This window comes from Lynx rufus, unplaced genomic scaffold (assembly GCF_022079265.1).
Source record: "Lynx rufus isolate CCGP_SWC_20201006 ecotype Redwood Valley unplaced genomic scaffold, mLynRuf1.p SCAF_13, whole genome shotgun sequence".
NCBI classification, from domain to species: Eukaryota; Metazoa; Chordata; class Mammalia; order Carnivora; family Felidae; genus Lynx; species Lynx rufus.
This window is the reverse complement of record NW_025814827.1, coordinates 31,143,337-31,169,933: the sequence shown is the minus strand read 5'-3', so window position 1 is coordinate 31,169,933 and position 26,597 is coordinate 31,143,337. Positions and strand designations below refer to the sequence as shown.

General features: G+C 40.1%; 1 protein-coding gene across 1 annotated transcript; it reads left to right on the top strand.

Moving 5' to 3' along the window:
- The first annotated feature begins 382 nt into the window (after positions 1-382).
- Positions 383-26,503, top strand: PDIA3 (protein disulfide isomerase family A member 3). Its single transcript, XM_047075181.1, has 13 exons — positions 383-671; positions 6,972-7,050; positions 8,523-8,640; positions 16,922-17,029; positions 18,211-18,340; positions 21,762-21,878; positions 22,169-22,294; positions 22,904-23,086; positions 23,873-23,981; positions 24,792-24,920; positions 25,705-25,784; positions 26,105-26,162; positions 26,372-26,503. Exons 1-13 carry the CDS (start codon positions 505-507, stop codon positions 26,483-26,485), a joined length of 1,518 nt encoding a protein of 505 aa, XP_046931137.1. The 5' UTR covers positions 383-504; the 3' UTR covers positions 26,486-26,503.
- Positions 26,504-26,597: the final 94 nt, after the last annotated feature.

Sequence of the window (26,597 nt, the reverse complement as noted above, 5' to 3'; positions counted from 1 at the left end):
TCAGCCCTGACTTCACGTCTCCGCCTCCCGCGCCCTCTGAACTCGGCTCTCCCCACGCAAGACGAGATCAGGGTCGGTTCCCAGCTCTGCAGCGCCCCATTTCCAGTTCGGCCCTGCCCCGCCCCACTCTACCCCACTTGCTCCCTAAGGTCTGGCTCGCCGCGGGCCCAACCCCAGGCCCAGGCCCAGCCCCCGGCCCCCGGCCCCCAGCCCAGGCCCCCGGCCAGCCCGGTCAGCCCGGGAACCCGCCGCCTCAGCCCCGCCCCGCGCTCCGGCCACTCGGCGGTTACCAGCTGGTCCCGCCCGCCCGACGCAGGCGCCACGCAGCCAATCGGAGGCTGCCACACTGCGGCCCGAGCCGGGCTGGGGGGTTGGGACCTCCGGCTGCAGGTCCGCCTGGGCCAGACGCACGAGCGCAAGCAGAAGGTGCGTGGTCGCGGCCGGCCTTTGCAGTCCCCGCCGAGCCCCGACCCTCCCGGCCGCCCCCAACCTCACCTCGTCGCCATGCGCCCTCGCTGCCGAGCCCTGTTCCCGGGCGTGGCGCTGCTATTCGCCACGGCCCGTCTCGCCGCCGCCTCCGACGTGCTGGAACTCACTGACGACAACTTCGAGAGTCGCATCTCGGACACGGGTTCTGCGGGCCTCATGCTCGTCGAGTTCTTCGCCCCTTGGTGAGGCCACTAAGCCGGGGCGTGGATGGGAGGGAGAGCCGGGCTGGGCCGGGGGCGAAGGCGCGGGAACGGTTGGGCCTACGCAGCGCCGGCGCCCTCCCACCATTCCAGCAGGCCTCGCTGCAGCCGGCAAATTTCCCACCCCCGGGGGGCCGCGCTGCCTTGCTGAGAGAGAAGTCGGTGCTGATCGCCTAGGAACAAGATCCGGGAAGGAAACCCGAAGGCCCCATTCACGCAGGGCCACATCCTTACCTCCGTGCTCTTGCGGCACTTCCTATTTGCAGAAGGTTTAACCACCTCCTACCCCGCTTAGATTGGTATCTTTACAGTTTCTGGGTGAGTCAGTGTTAATGCTCTGCGTCCTACAAATGAGGCATCCCAAGGCCTTATGCTGGAAGCGAACGTTTCACCAAGTGCAGAGGCCCTGGGCCCCCAGAGCACTTCCTTTCTTCTTGCCCCACGCCCCGCAGCCATTGGTTTCTAGCCAAGGTCACTCAGTGGCTGCAGAATGGTCATAAGTGCTTTCTTGAGGCAGGCAGTTATTTTGTCCCATCGCATGGTGCACACTTTCTTTATTAAGCTGATCACATCTCAGCACCAGCAGAATCCCATCCAAAAAAAAAAGTAGGTAAAAAGAAACATTTCATCAGAATCTGTCTGAAGTGTTAATTTTAATTAGAATTTCTGAAAAATGCCGTGAAAGACTCCAGTGAGAAAGTAACCACTGTGGGGAGAAATAGTCCACTTGAGGGTGATATAACTGAACAAGGGTGTAAATTCCTTAGGATACAACTAACTCAAAAAGTTGGGGGTAGGGAGAGACAGCAAATAGGATTTCTGGCCAAGTAGACCGGAATGTTTTCGTTTGTTTTTAAACTCCCAGATCTTTCCCACAGAGAGCCATGATTAATTTAAAACTTGGGATGGCTCAATATATCCATACTAATTACAGTACTTGATTTTTTATCTCCTCCTGACACAATACCATTAGTTAAAAACGAATTGTATTCAAAAGTGTCAGTAAAACAAAGTTGGTGTGTAACTTCTGACTGGTTCTTCACTCAGCAAGGACTCGGCTGACCTGCTGAGGGTAAAGTCCTGTAATGAAGACCACCTGAACCAGAAAGATGTGTTAGAGGCAACAGATTTTGTGTCCAGGACATCCTTGTGGTTAACTGGTAGTACTGATTACAAATCATATGTGCTCTTTATACATCTCCAGAAGTCACATTCTCCCTTAGAAACAGCTCTTCACAATCAATTAACCATGCGGTTAACTTTGAAGGGGTGTAACTGTACTTAGAGTGACAGGATGGGGTTGTAATCAGAATTGGGTGGTGCTTCTGTGACTACAGGGGTCAACATAGAGTGAATTACTGCAGAATAGTGGGCTATGAGACTATTAGTTTAAAGCAGATTTTGGTTTTTGGTTTTTTTTTGATTGAAGGTATTCTTTCCTAATTTAAATTGTTGTATCTGCTTCCCTAAAAACTGCATATCCTGTCATGCACTAAATTATCCCCCAAATTGGGTGGATCTCTGCTGTGGTGTTTGCTTTTAATTGGTCTAGAAGGTAAGGTCATCCTCCACAATGCTGGCAGGAAGGATCAGTTTTCTGAATGACTAATTTGGAATCAAGGAAGTCTAGTGTTGACCATGTCCTTATTTCTTCACATTCAACTTTTTATTTATTAATACTTCAGCTGGAAATATTTTCTGACTGCTGTATTCCTGTGTACAGATCAAGAGAGCTAGCTCACAAGTTAGATAGGAACAGTTAAAGAATCCTTATTGAAACTAAATTGACCTATTTTGAGCAAGTTTTTCATCTCCTTTGTTTTTGGGTATTTTTTGCACTTTCATTTTGTAGTGAAAGTGAAAGATTTCTTTGCGGTTGAGTTTATAGACTGATATTTCCATTATGGAGTTAATTGTCTGTAGCTTGTAAGAATGGGAGTATCCAGATTTCTCTGGGGAAATAAATAGCACTATTTAAATGTGATAATATCTGAAAATTTATTGATATTTTCTGAAAACTTACTGATCAGCATTAAGTTTTAAGTCCTCAACATCTACTTATGTTGTAGATTTGTGCCTTGCCATCTAGGACGGTAGCATTCAATGATATTTGATATACAGCATTTCTGGAGTACATACAGAAAAAGCCCATATGGATAGCATAAAATGGAATATTTTTTTGTACATGCCGATTCCTTTATTTGGAATTCCTGGTATACCTGCCCACCCCAAATTGGTCTTTTCAAAAAGATTTAGCTCAAAAGTTACTTTTTCCTTGAACAACTAACTGGTTGCTCCTGCCTTTCTCTTGGGACCTAATAATACACCTAATATCACCCCTTCCAGACAGGGAAAGGACTACATCAGTTTTTCTGTCAGAGACCTTTATCAAAGGAAATAATGATTGCTGAGTGAATATATGTGGGGATTTATTATTAACTGCTAGATACCATCCCTGAAGGTGATGGAATTGTTTGTGTTTTAATACTGTCTAGGGTTGGGTGAAAGAAGTAGTGGTTAATCTTGATGTTCACCTTCAAACTCCACCTGAATTCCATTCCTCATGAATTTGAAGAAGGCAGTCTCCTCCAGTCTCTTTGGAATTCGTTAAACAGGTCCTTCCTTGGGGGCATTTGATGACCTTATGGATGCAGCCAGTACTAAGGGCAGTGGGTTTCAGTTGCAACCTTGCCGCTTACATACCTCCCCATACCCCTGGTTTCCTCCCAGATTGCTGGAGGAATCATTCAGTAGAGTCCCAGGGTGGGGCCCAAGCATACAATTTTTCTAATGCACCCCCCATGGATATTTTTTATATGCATCTGTGTTTGTGAGTTTGTGTGTTGAGACCCACCGGTCTGGTCTAATTATTTCATGCTATTTTTTCTCTTCAAATGTTTTCAGATGGTTGAGGTGAAACTATTCCTAAATCTGTTGCCTCAGCCTTCTTGATAATTGCATATTCAACAGAAATCTCTCTTCTCTTTTTTATATTCTCATTGCTGTCACTCTGGTCCAAGTTTCAGTGTCTGTCATGTGAAATATATTATCTTCTAGGTGGCTTTTATTCTTATCTGTACTTTCCCCCTTTCTTTCTATATATTGCTGGCTGATGTATTCTTAATACAAATAACACATTATCTCAACAACAACAAAAAAACCCTTGCAGTTCTCTAAATGTATCATTTTCACTAGTAGTTTTACCTTTGCTCTACTATTCCCCTTATCTAAAATACCCCAGGACAGGTCCTAGCTGAAGCATTAAATCCTTAAAGGCCCAGATCCAATTCTCGCTCCCTTTAACAATTTTTTTTCCCATCTTGGAACTCTTACTATGTTCCCAAAAGCCTGAATTTCTCAGATAAATTGTTTATTTTATTAGATTAGTTAGAACTTATATATTTTCATTACAGTCCAGGTACGTGAATTATGCAATATAAAAGGAATACAGAGGAGCGCCTGGGTGGCTCAGTAGGTTGACCATCCGACTTCAACTCAGGTCATGATTTCACAGTTCGTGAGTTCGAGCCCTGCGTCGGGCTCTGTGCTGACAGCTCAGAGCCTGGAGCCTGCTTTGGATTCTGTGTCTCCCTCTCTCTGCCCCTTTCCCGCTCATGCTCTGTCTGTCTCCAAAAATGAATAAATGTTAAAAAAATTTTTTTTTTAATAAATAAAAGGAATACAGAAAATGTAATGAGTAATACCATATTTCAGACACATCTAAGATGCCACTGATTGTGAGAGGAATCTTTATTTTATGTCTCACAAAGAAGGAAATGCTACCATTGAAATTATGACAATGATTGCAGGGCACATGCCAATTTCAGATACAGTAAAATATGCATCCATGAAATATAGGGAATACCATTTATTCACCACCCAGTCTAAAAATTAAAGCCAACGCCAGTCAGAGTGGCCAAAATGAACAAATCAGGAGACTATAGATGCTGGAGAGGATGTGGAGAAACGGGAACCCTCTTGCACTGTTGGTGGGAATGCAAATTGGTGCAGCCGCTCTGGAAAGCAGTGTGGAGGTTCCTCAGAAAATTAAAAATAGACCTACCCTATGACCCAGCAATAGCACTGCTAGGAATCTACCCAAGGGATACAGGAGTACTGATGCATAGGGGCACTTGTACCCCGATGTTTATAGCAGCACTCTCAACAATAGCCAAATTATGGAAAGAGCCTAAATGTCCATCAACTGATGAATGGATAAAGAAATTGTGGTTTATATACACAATGGAATACTACGTGGCAATGAGAAAAAATGAAATATGGCCTTTTGTAGCAACGTGGATGGAACTGGAGAGTGTGATGCTAAGTGAAATAAGCCATACAGAGAAAGACAGATACCATATGTTTTCACTCTTATGTGGATCCTGAGAAACTTAACAGGAACCCATGGGGGAGGGGAAGGAAAAAAAAAAAAAAAAAGGACGTTAGAGTGGGAGAGAGCCAAAGCATAAGAGACTGTTAAAAACTGAGAACAAACTGAGGGTTGATGGGGGGTGGGAGGGAGGGGCGGGTGGGTGATGGGTATTGAGGAGGGCACCTTTTGGGATGAGCACTGGGTGTTGTATGGAAACCAATTTGTCAATAAACTTCATATAAAAAAAAAAAATAAAATAAAAATAAAAATAAAAATTAAAGCCAGTATAGTCAAAGCCTCTGGTACATCCCTTCCCCATCTTATGTACTCCCCTATCCTAACTTTGGTGTTTATCATTTATCATACTTTTAGTAAATATGTGACACTAAGCAACATCTAATATTACAGTCTTTTTTTTCTTTTAAGTTTATTTATTTTTAAGAGCGAGAGAAGGAGAGAGAGAATCCCAAGCACTGGCAGTACAGAGCCCAATGCAGGGCTTGAACCCATGAACCATGAGCTCATGACCTGAGCCAAAGTCAGATGTTTTAAACAAGTTTTAGGGGTAAAATGCTTCCAAGTTATTTATCCATCAATTAATAAAATAAATTTTGAGAGTATTGGCTCTGAAATCTATCAGGTTAAGTGTTTTCCACGTTTCCTTCTGTTTTCTAATTCTGTTTTTGCTCTCTATGGGGAGGTTACAGAACTACTGTACCTTCTCAAAGGGCCTGTGCAGCCCACTGGGTTTTGAAGAGATGATTTATAGTTGGTACTAGGTACATCCTGAGGAGAAATGTCTCCCTCTCCCCCTGTTGCATATACAGTGTGCCCGAGGGACTGTTAGGACTTCCCAGGCATAGGAGCAGGTGTTTCTGATGGCCCTCTGAGAAAATATTCTGACAGTGCTTTATCCTCATCAGTTCTTACAGTCAGATGAATTGTGTAGCTGTAAAAATGGGACTTGGCATCTTAAGTATGTCATTCTAATGCTGTGTTGAAACTTGGTTGATAAGAAAAAGAGGCTCCCCAACAGCTGCTCAAGTATCTATTTATAGAAAATGAGTGCCTTTTGGGCCTCATTCTGCTACCCCCTCAAACTGGGTTTCTGGACAAAGGGATTCCTGTTGAAGGAATGGAGAAAAAGTACTTGATGGTGATTAAGTCTTAAAGAGTTAATACCATACTTGAAACCTTATATACAAGTTTTCAATCACTCTATTTTTAAGAACCACTGTGCTGATTTCCCAAGGGGGAAAAAAATGTACCTTCCTTTGGGAAATACTACCAGGGATGGAATTGCTCATGTCTTGCCCATCATTTTATCTTCATTAATTACTTTGAAAGGCTTGAGCCCTTTCTTTCCCTCTTTAATGTGGGTTGTAATTCTGACTGTAGTTTTCAGGGCTCTCTTTTTTTTTTCTTTTTTTTTTTTTTTTTTTTTTTAAAGAGAGAGCACACATGAGCAGGGGAGAGGGGCAGACGGAGAGAGAGAATGTTAAGCAGGCAAGCAGGCTCCGTGCTCAGTGTGGAGCCCAATGCATGGCTCAATCCCATGACCATGGGATCATGACCTAAGCCAGAATAAAGAGTCGGATACTTAACTGACTGAGCCACCCAGGTGCCCCTCAGTTATACTTTTAATTGAGAAGAAAATAGATGGCTGCTCTGAACTGAGCCAGTCCTACAGAGTCAAACTCAGGTTAGGGATCGTACCTTTACCTTGTGAGAACTCTGGTTACTCTATTAGTAATGAATGTTGTTCAGGTGATATTTTCGCTTTTGGAAGCAGCTACTAGTTCAAAAGTAGTATTATAGTTTGAGATTTTTCCTAGAGAAATGTTGACAATCTTGAAGGATTAAACTAAGAATTTGGGTTTTTGTTTTGTTTTTTTGTTATATTTATATAGGTGTGGACACTGCAAGAGGCTTGCCCCTGAGTATGAAGCTGCAGCAACCAGATTAAAAGGAATAGTCCCATTAGCAAAGGTGAGTATAGACAGATTCTTCATTAAAGAAAATTAATTATTTTAAATAATAGTTTATAAAATTAACATTCATTTTCTTTACTCTTAGGTGCTAAGAAGAGAGAACACTAGTTTCTGGGCAAATACACAACTATTGTATTAATTTTGGTTTTAAAAGATTAAAAGTAGTGAAACTAAGGGAATTACTGGCATAAGAAGTAAAGTATATGGTAAATAAGACTTAAGGGGCAAATATAGAGAGTAAAATATAGTAGTCAAGGTTACAGAAAAATTATTAAATAAATGAGTTCCCTAAACTACCTTATGATATTCACAGTGACTGGAATAGGAAAATGACAAGGTGCTATAAGTATGTAACTAACTGGTCAGCTATAAACTCGGTATTTGCTTTTGCAATCAAAATAATGCTTCTAGAGTTTGGCCATTATTACAGCAAACCCATAGTTGCTCCACTGTAAAAGCTCACATCTTGGCCAGTCTCAAATAAATAGTTCATGCATATATACAACTGTTTTTGGAAATTGCTTTTGATCCTGATGTTTCTATGGCGATTTGCCATAGGGGGAAAAAAGTTGAGTCATGATTTAATTCCTGTCTTGTGTGGCTATAGCCTGTGTTACTATGGACACATTACTTTTAAACCTCAGTTTATGTTATTGGGACCATACTTCAGGTCTTGTGAAGAGTAAATGAAATAACATATGCAAAGTGCCTAATGCATAACCTACTTTAGAGTAAGTGGTTAAATAGATAGGAGTTGTTTTCCTTCTTCTTAATAGGCCTCACTAGATCTGTCTTGTTATAGGTCAGCCCATATTCAAACTAGCATATTAAGTATTGACACCTTTGCTAAAAAAACTCTAGATGATTTGCCAAATTAAATTGTACTCCACCTCCCCCCAAAGGGTACATCCATACATCCCCTTGATAATCATCATTATCAAAGTAAGATGCTATTAGTAATTTAAGTGATTTATCCCGCATGTATTTTTTTTTTAATGATTACCTATTTTTGAGACAGTGCAGTCAGGGGAGGGGCAGAGAGAGGGGGACAGAAGATCCGAAGCAGGCTTTGCACTGACAGCAGTGAGCCTGATGTGGTGCTTGAAGTCATGAATCACAAGATCATGACTTGAGCTGAAGTCGGATGCTCAGCTGACAGGCGCTCCCTCTAAGGCAGAAAAAAGGCCGAGACCACTGCTATAAACAATAGAGACTTCGAAGTCAGATTTTAAATAGTCATTTGTGCATTTTGTAGGAAGTCCAGCAATCTAAATTTTAATGAATTCTTTAAGTGGTTCTGATCCAGCTAGCCCAGCACCAGTCTGCCCTTAAAATCTAATACTCCGTGGCATGTATACGAAGAATTGCTTGATCCTTTTATGATTTGACCAGTCTTAGTATTGGGGGAATATAGGAGGAGCCTGCAACAGGCATCTGGATAACAGATGGTTCATGTATTTTAATCTTTAGGTTGATTGTACTGCTAACACGAACACCTGTAATAAGTATGGAGTCAGTGGATATCCAACCCTGAAGATATTTAGAGATGGTGAAGAAGCTGGTGCTTATGATGGGCCCAGGACTGCCGGTAAGAATTTTGGATTACATTCTGGAAACTGAATTTGTTAAGTGCTCTCTTTTTTGTAGTGGGAACATGATATTTTTCTATATAACATAACTTTCAGTCTTAAAAAATCCTCCTAAGAGGTCAGTTTGGTATCTAAAAAAGACTTCTCTAAATGAACATTATATAAGTAATATAGGAAATACTTGAACTTGGGGGCGCCTGGGTAGCTCAGTCAGTTAAGTGTCTGACTCCAGCTCAGTCATGATCTCACAGTTCGTGAGTTTGAGTCCCACGTTGGACTCTGTGCTGACAGCTCGAAGCTTGGCGCCTGCTTCGGATTCTGTCTCCATCTCTCTCTACCCCTCCCCCACTCACACACTGTCTCTCTCTCTCTCTCTCAAAAATAAACATTAAAAAAAAAAAGAAAATACTTGAACTTGAATTAGGAGGTCTACTATGCAGTTTCTCATTTGACATATTTTTTGAATACTTCCTCGGTGCCAGATATTCTAGGTATAGTAGGTGCTCTGTATTTGTTGATAAACAAAACAGACAAGGTTCCTACTCTAATGGTGCTTACATTCTGGGAAATGAAGAGAAAAGGGCAACAAACAAGTTTAAAAATATATAGAGATAACTACTTCACATCCGTTAGGATGGCTACTATCAAAAACACACACACAGAGGGGCGCCTGGGTGGCTCAGTAGGTTAAGCGTCCGTCTTCGGCTCAGGTCATGATCTCACGGTTCGTGAGTTCGAGCCCTGCGTTGGGCTCTGTGCTGACAGCTCAGAGCCTGGAGCCTGCTTCGGATTGTGTCTCCCTCTCTCTCTGCCCCTCCCTGTTCATGCTCTGTCTCTCTCTGTCTCAAAAATAAATAAAACATTTAAAAAAAAATTAAAAAAAAAACACACACACAGAGAAAATAACAAGTGTCAATGAAGATGCAAAGATATTGGAACCATTGCGTACTGTTAGTATGAATATAAAATGCTATAGCTGCTATGGAAAACAATATGAAAATTCCTGAAAAAAATAGAATTACTGTGTGATCTAACAATTCTACTTCTGGATATATACCCAAAAGAATTAAGAGCAGGGTCTTGAAGGTACATATGTGCACCTGTGTTTAGAGCTGCATTATTCACGATAGCAAAAAGGTGGAAGCAACCCAAGTGTGGCATCACTGGATGACTCAACCTAAAAAATGTGGTATATTATTAATAATTATATACAAAGCATGTATAATATAAAGCATTATATAATAAGCATATATAATACAGTGGAATATCATTCAGCCTCAGAAAATGAAGTTCTGACATGTGCTGTAACAGGGATGAACCTTGAAGACATGCTCGGTGAGATAAACCAATCACAGAAAGATAAATACCATGACATGCCAACTTTTATGAAGTTCCTAGTATAGTAAAATTCGTAGGGACAGAAAATAGAATAGTTCTCAAGGACTGTGGGGTGAAGAAAATGTAGAGGTTTTTTTTTTTTTTAATGAGTAGAGTTTTACTTTTGCAAGATAACAAGAGTACTGGAGAGTGGTTGTACAATGATGTGAGTGTACTTAATGCCACAGAACTGTACACTTAAAAATGGTTAAGATGGGGCACCTGGGTGGCACAGTTGGTTAAGCATATGACTCTTGATTTTGGTTCAGGTCATGAGCCCAGGTTCCTGGTATTGAGCCCCACGTCGGGCTCCATGCTCAGTGCAGAGATTATCTCCCTCTCCTGCCCCTCCCCCGCTCACACACATACTCTCTTTTTTAAAAAATGAATTAAAAATGTTATTATGTATATTTTATCACAATGAAAAAATTATGTCAATATATATGGATAAGATAAATTTAATTTGTGATAAGAGCATTAAAGGGGAAAATTAGGGGCACCTGGGTGACCCAGTCGGTTAAGTGTCCAACTTTGGCTCAGGTCATGATCATGATTCGTGAATTCTAGCCCCACATCCTGCTCTCTGTTGTCAACACAGATCCTGCTTTGGGTCCTCTGTTCCCCTCTCTCTGCCCCTCCGCCACTGACACGTGCCTGTGCTTCCCCTCCCCCCCATCAAAGATTTAAAAAAAAACATTGGGGCGCCTGGGTGCCTTAGTTGGTTAAGCGTCCGACTTCGCCTCAGGTCATGATCTTGCAGTTCATGAGTATGAGCCCCACGTCAGGCTCTGTGCTGACAGCTCAGAGCCTGGAGCCTGTTTCAGATTCTGTGTCTCCCTCTCTCTCTCTGATCCTCCCCCGTTCATGCTCTGTCTCTCTCTGTCTCAAAAATAAATAAACGTTAAAAAAAAATTAGAAAAAAACATTAAATTTTTTTTTTTAAAAGGAGAAAAATAAAACCATATGATAGTGATTGGGTTTGGGAGTACCACATCATCAGAGTTATCAGATGTAACTTTTGAGCTGAGACATGAATGATAGGAATGAGCTAGCCTTGAGATCTGGGCCAAAGCCTTCCAAGCAGAGGGAAGACTCTAAGGTATACAAAAAGGCCCTAAGGTATAACTGAGCTTGATGTGTTCAAGGGACAGAAAAGACCATGTGGCTGGAGTATAATTAGCATAGATGACAAATGAAGTTTGAAAGGCAAATAGGGACTGGATCCTATAGAGCCTATTATTTTTTATTTTTTTATGGTTGTTCCTACAATATTCTTTTATTTTTATTTAATTTATTTTTTAAATTTACATCCAAGTTAGCATATAGTGCAACACTGATTTCAGGAGTAGATTCCTTAATGCCCCTTACCCGTTTAGCCCATCCCCCACTCCCACAACCCCTCCAGTAACACTCTGTTCTCCATATTTAAGAGTATCTTATGTTTTGTCTCCCTCCCTGTTTTTATATTATTTTTGCTTCTCTTCCCTTCTGTTCATCTGTTCTATGTCTTAAAGTCCTCATATGAAGTCATATGATACTTGTCTTTCTCTGACTTATTTCTCTTAGGTAGTTCCAAATGGCAAGATTTCATTCTTTTTGATTACCGAGTAATACTCCATTGTGTATATATACCACGTCTTTTTATTTTTTTTTAATTTTTTTTTAACATTTATTTATTTTTTGAGAGACACAGACAGAGAACAAGTTGGGGAGGGGCAGATAGAGAAGGAGACACAGAATCTGAAGCAGGCTTCAGGCTCCAAGCTGTCAGCACAGAGCCTGACACGGGGCTCAAACTCACAAACCGTGAGATCATGACCTGAGCCGAAGTCGAACGCTTAACCGACTGAGCCACCCAGGCGTCCCAGTATACCACATTTTCTTTATCCATTCATCTGTCGATGGACATTTGGGCTCTTTCCATACTTTGGCTATTGTTGATAGTGCTGCTATAAACATTGGGGTGCATGTGTCCCTTTGAAACAGCATACCTGTATTCCTCAGATAAATACCTAGTAGTGCAATTGCCAGGTCGTAGGATAGTTCTATTTTTAATTTTTTGAGGAACCTCCATACTGTTTTCCAGAGTGGCTGCACCAGTTTGCATTCCCACCAGCAGTGCAAAAGGGTTCCCCTTTCTCTCCATCCTCGTCAACATCTGTTGTTGCCTGAGTTGTTAATGTTAGCCATTCTGACAGGTGTGAGGTGGTGTCTCGTTGTGGTTCTGATTTGTATTTCCCTGATGATGAGTGATGTTGAGCATTTTTTCATGTGTCAGTTGGCCATCTGGATGTTTTCTTTGGAGAAGTGTCCATTCATGTCTTTTGCTCATTTGTTCACTGGATTATTTGTTTTTTGGGTGTTGAATTTGGTAAGTTCTTTATAGATTTTGGATACTAACCCTTTATCTGATAGGTCATTTGCAAATATCTTCTCCCATTCTGTCAGTTGCCTTTTAGTTTTGCTGATTGTTTCCTTTGCTGTGCAGAAGCTTTTTATTTTGATGAGGTCCCATTAGTTCATTTTTGCTTTTGTTTCCCTCCGGAGACCTGTTCAATAAGAAGTTGCTGCGGCCAAGGTTAAAGAGGTTTTTGCCTGCTTTCTCCTCAAGGATTTTGATGGCTTCCTGTCTTACATTTAGGTCTTTCATCCATTTTGAGTTTATTTTTATGTATGCTGTAAGACAGTGGTCCACGTTCATTTTTTTTTTTTTTTTTTAATTTTTTTTTTTTTTTAATTTTTTTTTTCAACGTTTATTTATTTTTGGGACAGAGAGAGACAGAGCATGAATGGGCGAGGGGCAGAGAGAGAGGGAGACACAGAATCGGAAACAGGCTCCAGGCTCTGAGCCATCAGCCCAGAGCCTGACGCGGGGCTCGAACTCCCGGACCGCGAGATCGTGACCTGGCTGAAGTCGGACGCTCAACCGACTGCGCCACCCAGGCGCCCCTCCACGTTCATTTTTCTGCATGTTGCTGTCCAGTTTTCCCAGCACCACTTGCTGAAGAGACTGTCTTTATTCCATTGGATATTCTTTCCTGCTTTGTCAAAGATGAGTTGGCCATACGTTTGTGGGTCCATTTCTGGGTTCTCTGTTCTGTTCCATTGATCTGAGTGTCTGTTCTTGTGTCAGTAACATACTGTCTTGATGATTATAACTTTGTAATACAGCTTGAAGTCCAGTATAGGGCCTATAATTGATGAAGAAAAAATATTTTGGACAGTTTTGTCTTTGTCTATCAAATAAACATGCAAATTTTACCTTTTCATGATGGAAAGCTAAGAGAAAAAAGGGATTCAGTTGGGTATTTTAGGGAGATGGAATTTCTTCAGTATGCGTGATGGTTACTTATATACAAAGCTCTACATAACATGGCTGCTGCCTAACTCTCCTATCATCTCAAGATTGTTTCACCTTATTAGGACCTTTGCACTGGTTTTGTTCACAACCCAAAATGATCTTCTGCTATGTTTGCATGGCTTGCTCCTTTTTGTCATGGAGATCCTGGCTTGAATTTCACCTCCCAGAGGCTTTCCCAGGCCACCAGACCTAAGGTAGCCACCCAGTCATTTTCTTAAGACATCAACTTCTTAATTCTCTATATAGTGCCAGTTATTATATTTTTAATTGTTTATTTGGAGATTTTATTTATTATTTGGTGACTTACTTGGAGATTTACTTACACTGTAAGCTCTAGGAAAGCAGAGACCTTTGTTTATTTACTACTTTGTCTTCAGCACCTAAGTTTTCTCACATCTAGTAGATACTCAGTAACTCTTTGTTGAATGCATGAGTAAATATTTCAGCTCAACTGAGGTCATTTTTTTTAAATTTTTTTTTTTAATGTTTATTTATTTTTGAGACAGAGAGACAGAGCATGAATGGGGGAGGGTCAGAGAGAGAGGGAGACACAGAATCTGAAGCAGGCTCCAGGCTCTGAGCTGTCAGCACAGAGCCTGACACAGGGCTCGAACTCACGGACCGTGAGATCATGACCTGAGCCGAAGTCGGACGCTTAACCAGCTGAGCCACCCAGGCGCCCCTCAACTGAGGTCATTTAGCTAACACTTTAAATTTGGTATGTCTAAGCACAGAAGGAAACAAAAATTTTTTCCTGAGGTAAAAAGTGTTAACAAAGAATCCATGCTACCTTTCAGATTTTATTCACTTAATTTAGGGTAGAATTTGCAGTTAGAAATATTGAAATGTTTTTGTGAACTTGAACAGGTCCTAACTAAGTTATAAGTGAACCCAATTAGACTGCCACTGGTCAGCTATTCTCATTTGGGCTATAACCTAGATTTCTTAAATTTGAGAATTTCTCAGGATCTGACTAGGAGGTCAGATGTTTGGTACTTAGAATTTATTACTTGTTCATGTACTCCTCTACAAATTATGCTCTTTGCTCTCCTGCTTAATGTGGTTGCTCCGTACTCCCATTTTACCTTCCAAAGAATTTTAAATTCTTAGGAGAAAAGTAACATTTCTCATCATAGCCCCAGGTTAATGTTCTTTATAATTTATATCATGATGTAGTAATAATGATCCTCTTGAAGGCTAAATAAATATATTCAATTTCAATTAATCTTTTGATGCAACCCCTCCTATGTGAGTTGAGGAAAACATTTAAAAGGGACAAAAAAGTCTGTGACTGGAAAGAGAAGGAAAAAACATTAGAAAAAATACAGACTATTTTGTATTGAAAGGGTTAAACAGTGTAGTGTCTCAGTACTTAGAAGAGAGTACTTAGAAGAGAAAGGGGGTGAGGGGTGCCTGGGTGGCTCAGTGGTTGAGCATCCGACTTAGGCTCAGGTCATGATCTCACAGTTTGTGAGTTCTATCCCCGCATCAGGCTCTGTGCTGACAGCTCAGAGCCTGGAGCCTGGTTCGGATACTGTGTCTCCCTCTCTCTGCCCCTAACCCACTCACATTCTGTCCCTGTCTCTCTCGAAAATAAATAAACACTAAAAAAAATTAGAAAAAAGGGGCACCTGGGTGGCTCAGTCGGTTAAGCGGCCGACTTCAGCTCAGGTCATGATCTCGCGGTCCGTGAGTTCGAGCCCCGCGTTGGGCTCTGTGCTGACAGCTCAGAGCCTGGAGCCTGTTTCAGATTCTGTGTCTCCCTCTCTCTCTGACCCTCCCCTGCTCATGCTGTGTCTCTGTCTCAAAAATAAATAAATGTTTAAAAAAAAAAAAATTAGAAAAAAAAAGGGAAGAAGAGAAAGGAGGTGCAAGAGGTAGAATATTATGGAGGAGGAGCACTGCCTGTTTAGCCTCTGGGCATTGTGAGCCTATGAATGGTTTTAATGGACCCCAGAAGAAAGTAGATTAATGGTCTGTCAACTAGGCTTAAGGGATAAGATGATTTTTTTGTGTTTTCTAAACTGTTTTACTTATCTAGCCCATTTCACCTCAGTAGGGAAGTGTGGTGTAGGTGGATCCTATACATGGGATAATTTCACCTATATATAGTTAAACTCTTACACAGGCTAGCCAAGTCACTGCATCTTCTGCTTGGTTTTTGTTTTGTTTTTGTTTTTTTGCATTTTCTGCCTTTAAAATGTAAGGCTACAAGTGACTCTGCTACTTGAGAATAAGAGATATTTGCTTACTTTATTTGCAAAGTGGATGTTTCTCAGACTTAACTGCTAAGTTATCCTAGAGCTAGGTATATATCACTGAGCAAAACAGACAAGCATCCTTATGCATTTGGAATTTACTTTGTAGTGGGGAGAGATAGATGAAAATAATAAGGACAGAGTATTAATTAGATGGGTAAAAGGTGCTGTAGAGAAATATAAAGCCAGGGACAGGAGTTTAGGAGTGTTGGAGGTTGAATAGGTTTTAGTTTACAATGGGATGATCAGGGAGAGCATCATTGAGAAGATGACATTTGAGTAAAGACCTAAAGGAGATGAGAAAGGGAGCCAGGAGGATATCTGGGGAAAGAATGTTCTAGGCAGAGTGAATAACATCGACAAAGGCAACGTTAGATTTACTGTTATAAAACACTAATACATCCAATACATTCTGGGTACGGGCTATAAATACGTACAGTCTCTTTGAGGGGGTAGTTTAACCATTATAAATTCATGTACTCTTTGATCCAGTGAATCTGCTTCTAGGAATTTAACCTACAGATCTATTCAATCATGTGCAAAGTGACATTAATACAAGGTTGTTTATTGCAGGATCATTTATAACAGCAAGAAACTGGAAACAAATGTCTATCATTTGTGTCTAGTAAAATAAATTATAGTACATCCATGCAGTGAAACTCTACACAGCTATAAAAAAGACTGAGGTAGCTAGCTTTTTATGTATTTTGGCATAAATTATCTTTAAATTATATTAAATGACAAGAAAATACAAAAGAGCCTATGCATATGCTGCCATTTGGGGAGAAAAGAAAGAAAAAATATGTAATTGCTTGTTTATGCATAATATATAGACAAAAAACTGAAACATCCTATAGGGAGGAAACTGGGTAACTAAAGACAAAGGAAGAAAACTTTTCATTGTGTATCCTTTTGAACTTTTTTTTAAGATTTTATCTTTTTATTAAAATATTTTTTTAATTTATTTTTTTGAATGTTTTACTTATTTTGAGAGAGAGAGTGCAAGCAGGGGTGGCAGGGGAACAGGGAATCCGAAGTGGGCTTTGCACTGACAGCAGTGAGCCCAACGTGGGGCTCAAACTCATGAACCGTGAGATCATGACCTGATCTGAAGTTGGACACTCAACTGACTGAGCGACCCAGGTGCCCCAAGCCCTGAGGTCAAGAATCGCATGCTTCTCTGTCTGGCCAGGCTCCCTCTTTTTGAACTTTGAATATGTGAATGATTGCCTTCTCAAAAATTAGAAATTTGTGTTGGTATAATCTTTCGTCTTATCTTTTAAGATGGAATTGTCAGCCACCTGAAGAAGCAGGCTGGACCAGCTTCTGTTCCTCTCAGGACTGAGGAAGAATTTGAGAAGTTCATTAGTGATAAAGATGCTTCTGTGGTGGGTAAGTAGCAAATATTTGATTATACAACAAAATCATCAACTCGGTTTCAAAAACCCTCTAATATCTGAGTAAACGACAAAGTTAAAACAGTTTAGGAAACCTCAAGGGCACTTGAAAAACACCTCATAGATTTAGGTCAGCATCACTATAATGTGGAAAAAATTGGTTTTATTTGAGTGGCTTTGTGTTCTTACAAATAAAGATTTAATTTCAATTAAACACCCAAAATAGGAAAACACCTTTTTCTATAACATCTCAAATTCTGAGATTTAAACTCAATAGAGTAGTTAAGAGTGAAAATAATGTTTTAAGGTGGGAGGACACTAGTAAATAATAAACCTGTTTTCACAGTAGTAGGGGATTTAGTTCTTGAGATTAAATTGCTAGGATCTGTGTATATTTATACAGCAACTTTTGCTTTCTCAGGTGTTGTGGTATCTCATTTTATCCTTAAAACAACTTGAACGAACTAAACACATTCTACATCTGGAGTGTTCTTTGTTTTGTTTTAAATTAATGTGTAATACATTTGACTTAAAAAATGAATTTAAACATATAACTGTGCTTCTCTCAGTCTTATTATAATAAAACTTAACTTTCTGGCAGTAGAAGATGGTTTATAATTTAAATTTGATTAAAAGCTACTTCTTACCGTCTAGATATTATTGATTCTGTATATTTCCAAAGCGTTAACTATAAGCAGACATTTAAGAAACAGGTAGGTTTTTTGGGGTGCCTGGGTGCTTAGTCGGTTGAGCATCTGACTTCAGCTCAGGTCATGATATCACAGTTCATGGGTTCGAGCCCCACATCGGGCTCTGTGCTGACAGCTTGGAGCCTGCAGCCTGCTTCGGCTTCTGTCTCCCTCTCTCTCTGCCCCTCCTCTGTTTGTGCTCTGTCTCTCTCAAAAATAAACATTAAAAAATAATAATAATAAGACCTGAACTCTGACAAATTCTCTCCCTTGACTCCCTTGGACAACAATTTTTTAAAGGGTAGGGGGAAAATTCTCTTAAGTTATTTTGTCAAATATCCTAGGTAGTCATGGCAAAGCAGGCCTAGTCCTCTTGTCTATCTCACTTGGCTTATTTGTAAATAGAATTAAGGTTATGAAAAAAAATTTTTAAGTTTGAATATGTTTCAATACTGTTTCTTCCTGGTGTTTGACACTTTTTGTGCAGGTTTTTTCAAGGATTTATTCAGTGATGCTCACTCTGAGTTTCTAAAAGCAGCCAGCAACTTGAGGGATAACTACCGATTTGCACACACCAATGTGGAGTCTCTGGTGAACAAATATGATGATAATGGAGAGTAAGTGACTGAGTTGACTATCTTTGTAGATTTCTGTACCAAATACTAATTGTGTGAACTGGTGATTTTTAGGCCCAAAAGATTTACTGAACACTTGCTAGGCATTAAGCCAACTGCTAGAAACTATTGCTGCCTTTGAGGTCCATCTAGTAGAGGGAGACAGTGAATATGTAAAAAATGTAAGTGTCAAGTGGGCAAGTGTCAAGTGTTATAGACATATTCAGGGCATGTGGGAAGAACAGAGGGAGTGATTTTTTTTCTTTGATGGTGGGGAGTAGTATCAGAAAAAACTTCTGGGGAACCTGAGTGGCTCAGTTGGTTAAGCATCTTGCTCTTGATTTCAGCTCAGGTCATGATCTCACAGTTCGTGAGACTGAGCCCTGGGTTGGGCTCTGCGCTGACAGTGTGGATACTGCTTGGGATTCTCTCTCTCCCTCTCTCTGTCCTTTCCCATTCCCTTTCACCCCTCCTTCTCCCTCTCTAAATAAATGAATGAATGAATGAATGAATAAATAAATAAACTTTTAAGAAAAGGAAAAGAAAAAACTTCATAGAGGACATAATTCTTGAGGTATATTTTGAAAGATAAGTTTTGGCAGTTGGAATAAAAATTATTCTAGATTTAAAGAAAAATTTATACCAGATAGAGCAGCAGGAGTGAAGGCCCCAGGTAATGAAATAATTTAGGAATGTTGAGATCTGTAGTACTGCTGGAGTATCGTTTGTAAATGATGTCATAGTGAAAGATCAGAAACCAAATTATAGAAGACTTTGGAAATGCATACAAAAGAATTAAAAACAATTTTTTTTACTGTTTATTTTTTATTTTTGAGAGAGGCATAATGCAAGCGGGGGAGGGGCAGAGAGAGAGGGAGACACAGAATCTGAAGCAGGCTCCAGGCTCTGAGCTGTCAGCACAGAGCCTGATGCGGGGCTCAAACTCAAGAACTGCAGGATCATGACCTGAGCCGAAGTTGAATGCTTAACCAACTGGGCCACCCATGTGCCCCAAGTACACACAAAAGAATTTTGATTTTATCTTTTAGAATTTCAGAGCCATTAAAGGCTTTGAGCTGGTGAGTAATGTGATTTTGTATTTCAGAAGAAAAGTTGCTGGAACCCATGTGATGATGGTTTGAAGGGGGAGAAATGGCAAGGGAGTTAGAGTCTAAACTAAGTGTGATCTCTAAGAGACTAAATTAAGGCAGCATAACGGTCATGGAGAAGAAGGAGAGAGTATAGAAAATATAAACAATAGGATTTAGTCCCTAGCCATGTGTGAAAAGAGGAAAGTCTAGAGTTGAGTCTAGGTTTTTAAAAACTTGGATGACTGGGTCAACCATAGTTATCATCGAGCTAGGAAAGATGAATAGTAACAAATTTAAATATGAAGGGAATGATGATGAGTTCCTTTTGGCACAGTAAGTGTGAAGTTTTTGAGACAACCATGTAGTGAAGATCCAGTAGACAATTGGATGATTGAGACTAGAATTCAGGAAAGGTTCTGAACTAGAGATAAACATTTATGGATCAAGCACACGTAAATAATTACTGAAACCATGAGACTAGAAGATATCACTCAGGGTGAGCATATAAAGAAGAAAGGTGTGCCAAGAGCTAGTGTTATTGATTTATATTTAACAAACTATGTAGTGTTTACTATGTGCCATTTACTGTTAACTCACTTAATCTTCCCAACAACTGGTGAGACACATCTGTTATTATCCTCATTTTATAGAGGAGAAAGTATTCAAAGAGGTTAATTTCCCTAGCTTCACAGTAGGTAAATGTCAGAACTAGGATTTGAACCTAGAAAGTCTAGATGCAAAGTTGTAAGCTTGACTGACTTCTAGATTAAGACATACCAGGTCTGTAAATGAATGTGGAGCCACCTGTGGGTCATTAAGCACTTCACCCATTAGTCTGTTAACCATAGATGTATTTATTGTGGCTGCCTTTAAAGTGGCCTATCAGCTTCTGATTAGAAGTCTTACTGAGAAGACCTTACATGAAAGGGGTCTTAAGGTCATCAGGTGTACACCAAGGTCATAACATCATTAAAGAGTGTATTTGGAACTGTTGGATTTCTATTTTGGGGGGAATCACTGCTCTGAAGTTTGTAACTACACTAAAAAAAAAACAAATTTTAGCCCTGTTCACATTTTTGTTTGCCCAGCATGTTTGTATTAGGTTCCCTTTTGTTATGTAGTTTCCCTGTGTGCTATAAAATGCCTGTGTTTTAATTAACATAAAGTCTGTGGTTAATACTGGAAGAGTGAGAGTGGGATATAAGGAATTAAAGGTGCTGACACCTAGGGGTGCCTGGGTGGCTTAGTTAAGTATCTGACTTCGGTTCAGGTCATGATCTTGTGGTTTGTGAGTTCGAGCCTTGTGTTGGGCTCTGTGCTGACAGCTCACAGCTTGGAGCCTGCTTCAGATTCTGTGTCTCCCTCTCTCTGCCCCTACCCTGCTTGCACTCTGTCTCTCTCTCTCTCTCTCTGTCTCAAAAATAAACATTAAAAAAAAAAAATTCTAATAAAGGTGCTGACACCTAGCCAAAAACAAGTGATAAAATTCTGTGTGGGTGTACGTGCAGCGTGGAGAGGAGGAATGAATGACGGTGCACCTAGAGGTGAGAGATTAGTAGTTAAAATAGTGGTATTTTCTGGGAAAGGTGATACTTGATATAAACCTGTGACTCAGACCAAATTGGGGTTTAGTTTTAGCTGAACGAGCTTAGAAATTAAAGAAGGAATTTGTTTCAAGTGTTCAGTGGAGTGAGGAAAGCTGGTTTAGGTAGAGGGGCAAAATAGTACCAGCAAGAAAAAAATTGGTAAAACTTTGTTTATTGGGATAGAGAAGTCTAGGACAGGATGAACTCAAGCTAAACATTACTTATAATCGTATACCCACCTTTGGAATTTTTCAGCTGGAAGGAATCTTAAAGGTATTTTCTGTAGTGAAATAATTCTCTATGTGGGAAAGCAGGGCAAGTTACCTTCCAGTAAGAGCAAGCTCTGCTTTATTGTGCATCTTGGAATTTGGGGGTAAGTTGGGTTCTGTTACTATTTTTAAAGGTTTGGAAATTAATCCTCTACTCTAACCCCCTTAAATCCCTTTTTGCATTGATGGAAAAACTGAAGCCCAAAAGGATTCCATTGGTCATGGTGGGGCTAGAATTAGAACCACAGTCTCCTAACTTTCCAACTCAAGGTTTATTAAACTATATCCAATTATTGCACTTGAGATTAAGGTGGTTAGCCAAGTCTGTGGTCATGTTGCCAAGTCTGTGGTCCCAGAAAAGAGTCCTTATGTGCTTAAATGGTGACAGTAAAAGCAGCAAGAGTAGATGGTCTGAGCTTTAAATAAAAGATTGAAGACTGTTCTCCTGCTGCCTACCTACTAATACCTTCTTTTTAAGGGGTATCACCTTGTTCCGTCCTTCACATCTGATGAACAAATTTGAGGACAAGACTGTGGCATATGTAGAACAGAAAATGACCAGTGGCAAGATTAAAAAATTTATCCAAGAAAACATGTGAGTACCTTGGTTGGGATTTCTTGGCTTCATTTTAGTTTGCTTACCTCACTTATTAAGCAGACCCACGTTTTGGATTAAATAGCCTCATTCAAATGATTGAACAATAATAGTTGAAGTTTATATTAAAGCAGTAATGTGTGGAACCTAGAACTCTTAGAGGGTATATTGTTCTGTACTTTTCTTTATGTTGAATTTTCTTTTGCTTTTCTAAGTGCTATCAGTTACTTTGTGATAATTCCATAACCTAGCTGAACCTGCCAGATTTGATAATGGATTATTTATTTCAGTTTTGGTATCTGCCCTCACATGACAGAAGACAATAAAGATTTGATGCAGGGGAAGGACTTACTTGTGGCTTACTATGATGTGGACTATGAAAAGAATGCCAAAGGTTCCAACTACTGGAGAAACAGGTAATAAGGATAATTTTTCCCTTTCATAAACAAGTTTGCCTAATATGTAAACACTTTCTTCTAAATATCCTCTTACAGTGTATGATGTCACAGCCAGTTAGAATGGGAGGAGTTGGCTCCCGAAAACCACATTTAAAGCTGTTAAGGACAAATAACATAAACTATTTACATAATCTGTTGGGCATATCTTCCATAGGTATTCCTTTGCCTGTGACATAGTTGATTCCTAACCTCCCAGTAAAAATGCAAATGTGATCTAGAATTTGTTTAAAATATTGTGCCTATTTGCCCATCAAGATTCTTAGAGCATTTTACCCTTATAAATTTTCTTTTCAGATCAGTCGTTATGCCTGCAATATTTTAGTTATATTACAGTATAACAAGATTCATTGGGAATGGACTATTTGGTACCACCAGTTTGGCAGTGAAATTCAGTAAGACCTAACAGTGTACCATGATTCTGTGTCAGTGGCCAAGAATGTAGTTTAGACTGATTCCAGAGGGCTGGTGGACTGTAAAATTTAGTCTTTGGTTTCTAGCTTCTTGATTTCAGAAGTGGTTTACCACCATGGTATAAATCTTGGTGTAAATATGTCTTATTTCCCACAGAGTGATGATGGTAGCAAAGAAATTCCTAGATGCTGGAAACAAACTCAGCTTTGCTGTAGCTAGCCGCAAAACCTTTAGCCATGAACTTTCTGATTTTGGCTTGGAAAGCACTGCTGGAGATATTCCTGTTGTTGCTATCAGAACTGCAAAAGGAGAGAAGTTTGTCATGCAGGAGGAGTTCTCGTGAGTTACAAGTTAATGTGGGTTTGGGGGTGGATTCTGCAAAGAAATGTAAAGCCTTTTACGCTGCTGAGAATTTATAAAGAAGAACGTTAGAATGTGAAGATAGGTCTTCTAGCCAAGACGTATGATTGTCATTTTTCTTAGTTAATTTTAGGGACTTTAAGGATCACAATCCTTAATAAATTCTGAAAATTAGCAAAAGGATGGCAGCTTGGAATACTTACATGATTGTTTCTACCTTGCCATTAAAAATAGTACATCGAGAACATTGAATGGTCTCTTTGAGATTGATGTAATTTCAAACCATTGCAACCCCCTCTCATCCCTGTAAAATGTCTTTTCTTCTTTGAATACTTACTGGCCTAAAGTGAACTCAGGGAATGGAAATATCTTAAAACCCCAGAAAATTAGGACTTTTCACTCTCTGAGACTTGGAGAGAAAAGTCTTCCTTGTGAGGAAATCAGTAAAACAAGATACTGTAAATAGGTGGTATTTTTCAGAGCAAAAAAGACCTGACCTGGTTCTTCTGCAGAAGCGACTTTCCAGAAAACCAGTGTTTTCTTCCATCTCTGACCTTTCTGATTCACAAAGAATATGCTACAAATATAGGAGGTGGTTGGGTTTTTTGTTCAGTCAGTAGATCTGCATATTGAGAGATAAGGTCCTCCTGTTTTTAACTTCCAGTTTCTAACCTTGAAACTGGAGCTAGAATATGAAACTAAAAAATTGTTTTTAATCCTCTCAATAGAAGATTAACAAACCTGACCCTTATCTTTCAATTGCAGACGTGATGGCAAGGCTCTTGAAAGATTCCTGCAGGATTATTTTGATGGCAACCTGAAGAGATACCTGAAGTCTGAGCCCATCCCAGAGAGCAATGAAGGGCCAGTAAAGGTGAGGTGCCCATAGCTTCACCAAGGCTCTAAGCAGCTGCCTCTCCTCATTGTCCCCCGATCTTAGTTTTATTGAGATATAATTGACTCTCCTCATTTCTTAACCGACTGAGCCATCCAGGTGCCCCTTCTTTTCGTTTCTCATATTCCAAAAATGCTTTGTCTAAGTGAAGACCTTGTTGGCTGTCATGTTTTTGGTTTTGTTTGTCCTCCTCTCCCTGAGTCATAAAATAAGCATTGGCAGAGCTCATGATGCTCAAGGGGCAAGAGTATAAAATCTTCATAGAATTTATTTTGAGAGAGAATGTGCACAAGTGGGGAAGCGGCAGAGAGAGAAAGGGAGAGAGAGAATCCCAAGCTCCCCTGAGCATGGAGCCCAATGCGAGGCTCAGGCTCATGGCCATGAGATCATGACCTGAGCTGATATCCAGAGTCAGACACTTAACCGACTGAGTCACCCAGGTGCCTCAGATTAGAACTAAGTTACTCTTCAGGGTAGAGCAAGCTAACCTCTAAGAATAGTTTTGAGATTGTTGCTTTGAGATTAAGGAAGGGTTGGGTAGCACTTATTTCCTATGACTTACTGAACAAAGTTTGACAGGTGACAGACCTGGGAATGAGTTTGTTTCTGGAAAATGGTCAGAAACATCTTTAATATAGTCTGTAGATGCTATTTGGGTTGCAATGACATATTTTCAGGGACAACACAGCACATTTTGATAGGGTTTAGGTGCAGAAACAAATACAGCATGTGGTGAATTTTTATTCTCCATCTTGCCTTACCAACTAGAGAATCTTTGGTGTATTCCAGGTAGTGGTAGCAGAGAATTTTGATGAAATAGTGAATGATGAAAATAAAGATGTGCTGATTGAATTTTACGCTCCTTGGTGTGGTCACTGTAAGAATCTGGAGCCTAAGTATAAAGAACTGGGAGAGAAGGTAAGTCTGAACCATATTCTGAAGATAAATTTTGAGTTGGGAAGTTGACACATAATTCAGCATTGGCTAGTTACCCTAATTAATTCAGTACCTGTGTCCTGGTAGATTTTTTTTTTTTTCAGCTGTCTACTCTTTATTTTCTCCTGGCTGACCCGCTAGTGTCTCTAGCCTGTGCAGTGCCTCAGATACCTGTTTTTGATATTCCACTCCTCAGACTCAATCTAGATTGTGGTTAAAAGTATCCAGGCTTCTGAATTTTGGTAATGGCGTGTATGAATCCATTATGTTTCCCTTGTAATGTCTTATGGAAGTCAGGTAATTTTGAAGGTAGCTATAAACAGAGTCTTAATATGTAGAAACCAAGAGATAAAAGGGATGCCTTTGGAAAGCTAGATATTATGTAAAGTGTCACTACACTTCCTACTGGAGCAGAACTTATCCAGGTGTTTAAAAATGAGGTTATTTTAAGTGTTGATATGACTAAGTGTCCCTTGGTCACCAGAAACTTTAAAGTTTTTTTTTTTTTTTTAATTTTTTTTTTTTTTTTCAGCGTTTATTTATTTTTGGGACAGAGAGAGACAGAGAATGAACGGGGGAGGGGCAGAGAGAGAGGGAGACACAGAATCGGAAACAGGCTCCAGGCTCTGAGCCATCAGCCCAGAGCCCGACGCGGGGCTCGAACTCCCAGACCGCGAGATCGTGACCTGGCTGAAGTCGGACGCTTAACCGACTGCGCCACCCAGGCGCCCCGAAACTTTAAAGTTTTAACCTTTTTTATTAACAGCTCAGAAAAGACCCAAATATTATCATAGCCAAGATGGATGCTACAGCCAATGATGTGCCTTCTCCATATGAAGTCAGAGGGTAAGTAGATTAAAAGCTAATAAAAGTGTCTAGGCAATTGATAGGAAAAAGTAAGCTTGCAAACCATTTATTGGGCATAGTTTAGGGAGTGGATCCCTTACTGCACTTGAACATGGAACCAGATGCCTTTTTGGCTTAGAGTTCTGCTGCAAGGGTCCACATGACTGCCACAGATTTGTGAGCACTGATAGAGAGTGGTATCTGGTCAGAAATAGAAATCACGAAGAGAAGTTATTCCCAGAAAGTTATTGGGGAAGTATATGTTGGACTTACCCTGGAATCTGAAAATGAGTTCACTTTTTTTTTTTTTTTTTACCCAGTTTTCCTACCATCTACTTCTCTCCAGCCAACAAGAAGCTAAACCCAAAGAAATACGAAGTAAGTGCGTTGTCTCATCTCCCCACAGATACACACATACACATACATATTCAGTTCTTTAAATTTTACTTAACTGGAAACTTCAGTTTCATAGTCAATGTATGTGGTTGCTAACGTGCTTTTATAAACTCAAAAGTCTTCCTATTGGGGAAAAAAAATCCAGGGTTCTTTAAAAGGTTAAATTTTCAGAGTAATCTTTCTGTTTTCAGGGTGGCCGTGAATTAAGTGATTTTATTAGCTATCTACAGCGAGAGGCAACAAACCCCCCTATAATTCAAGAAGAAAAAGCCAAGAAGAAGAAGAAGGCACAGGAGGATCTCTAAAGCAGCAGCCAAACATGCCACTTTGTAAAAGGACTCTTCCACCAGAGATGGGAAAACCATTGGGGAGGACTGGGACCCATATGGGATTATTACTCTCAGGGCAGAGAGGACA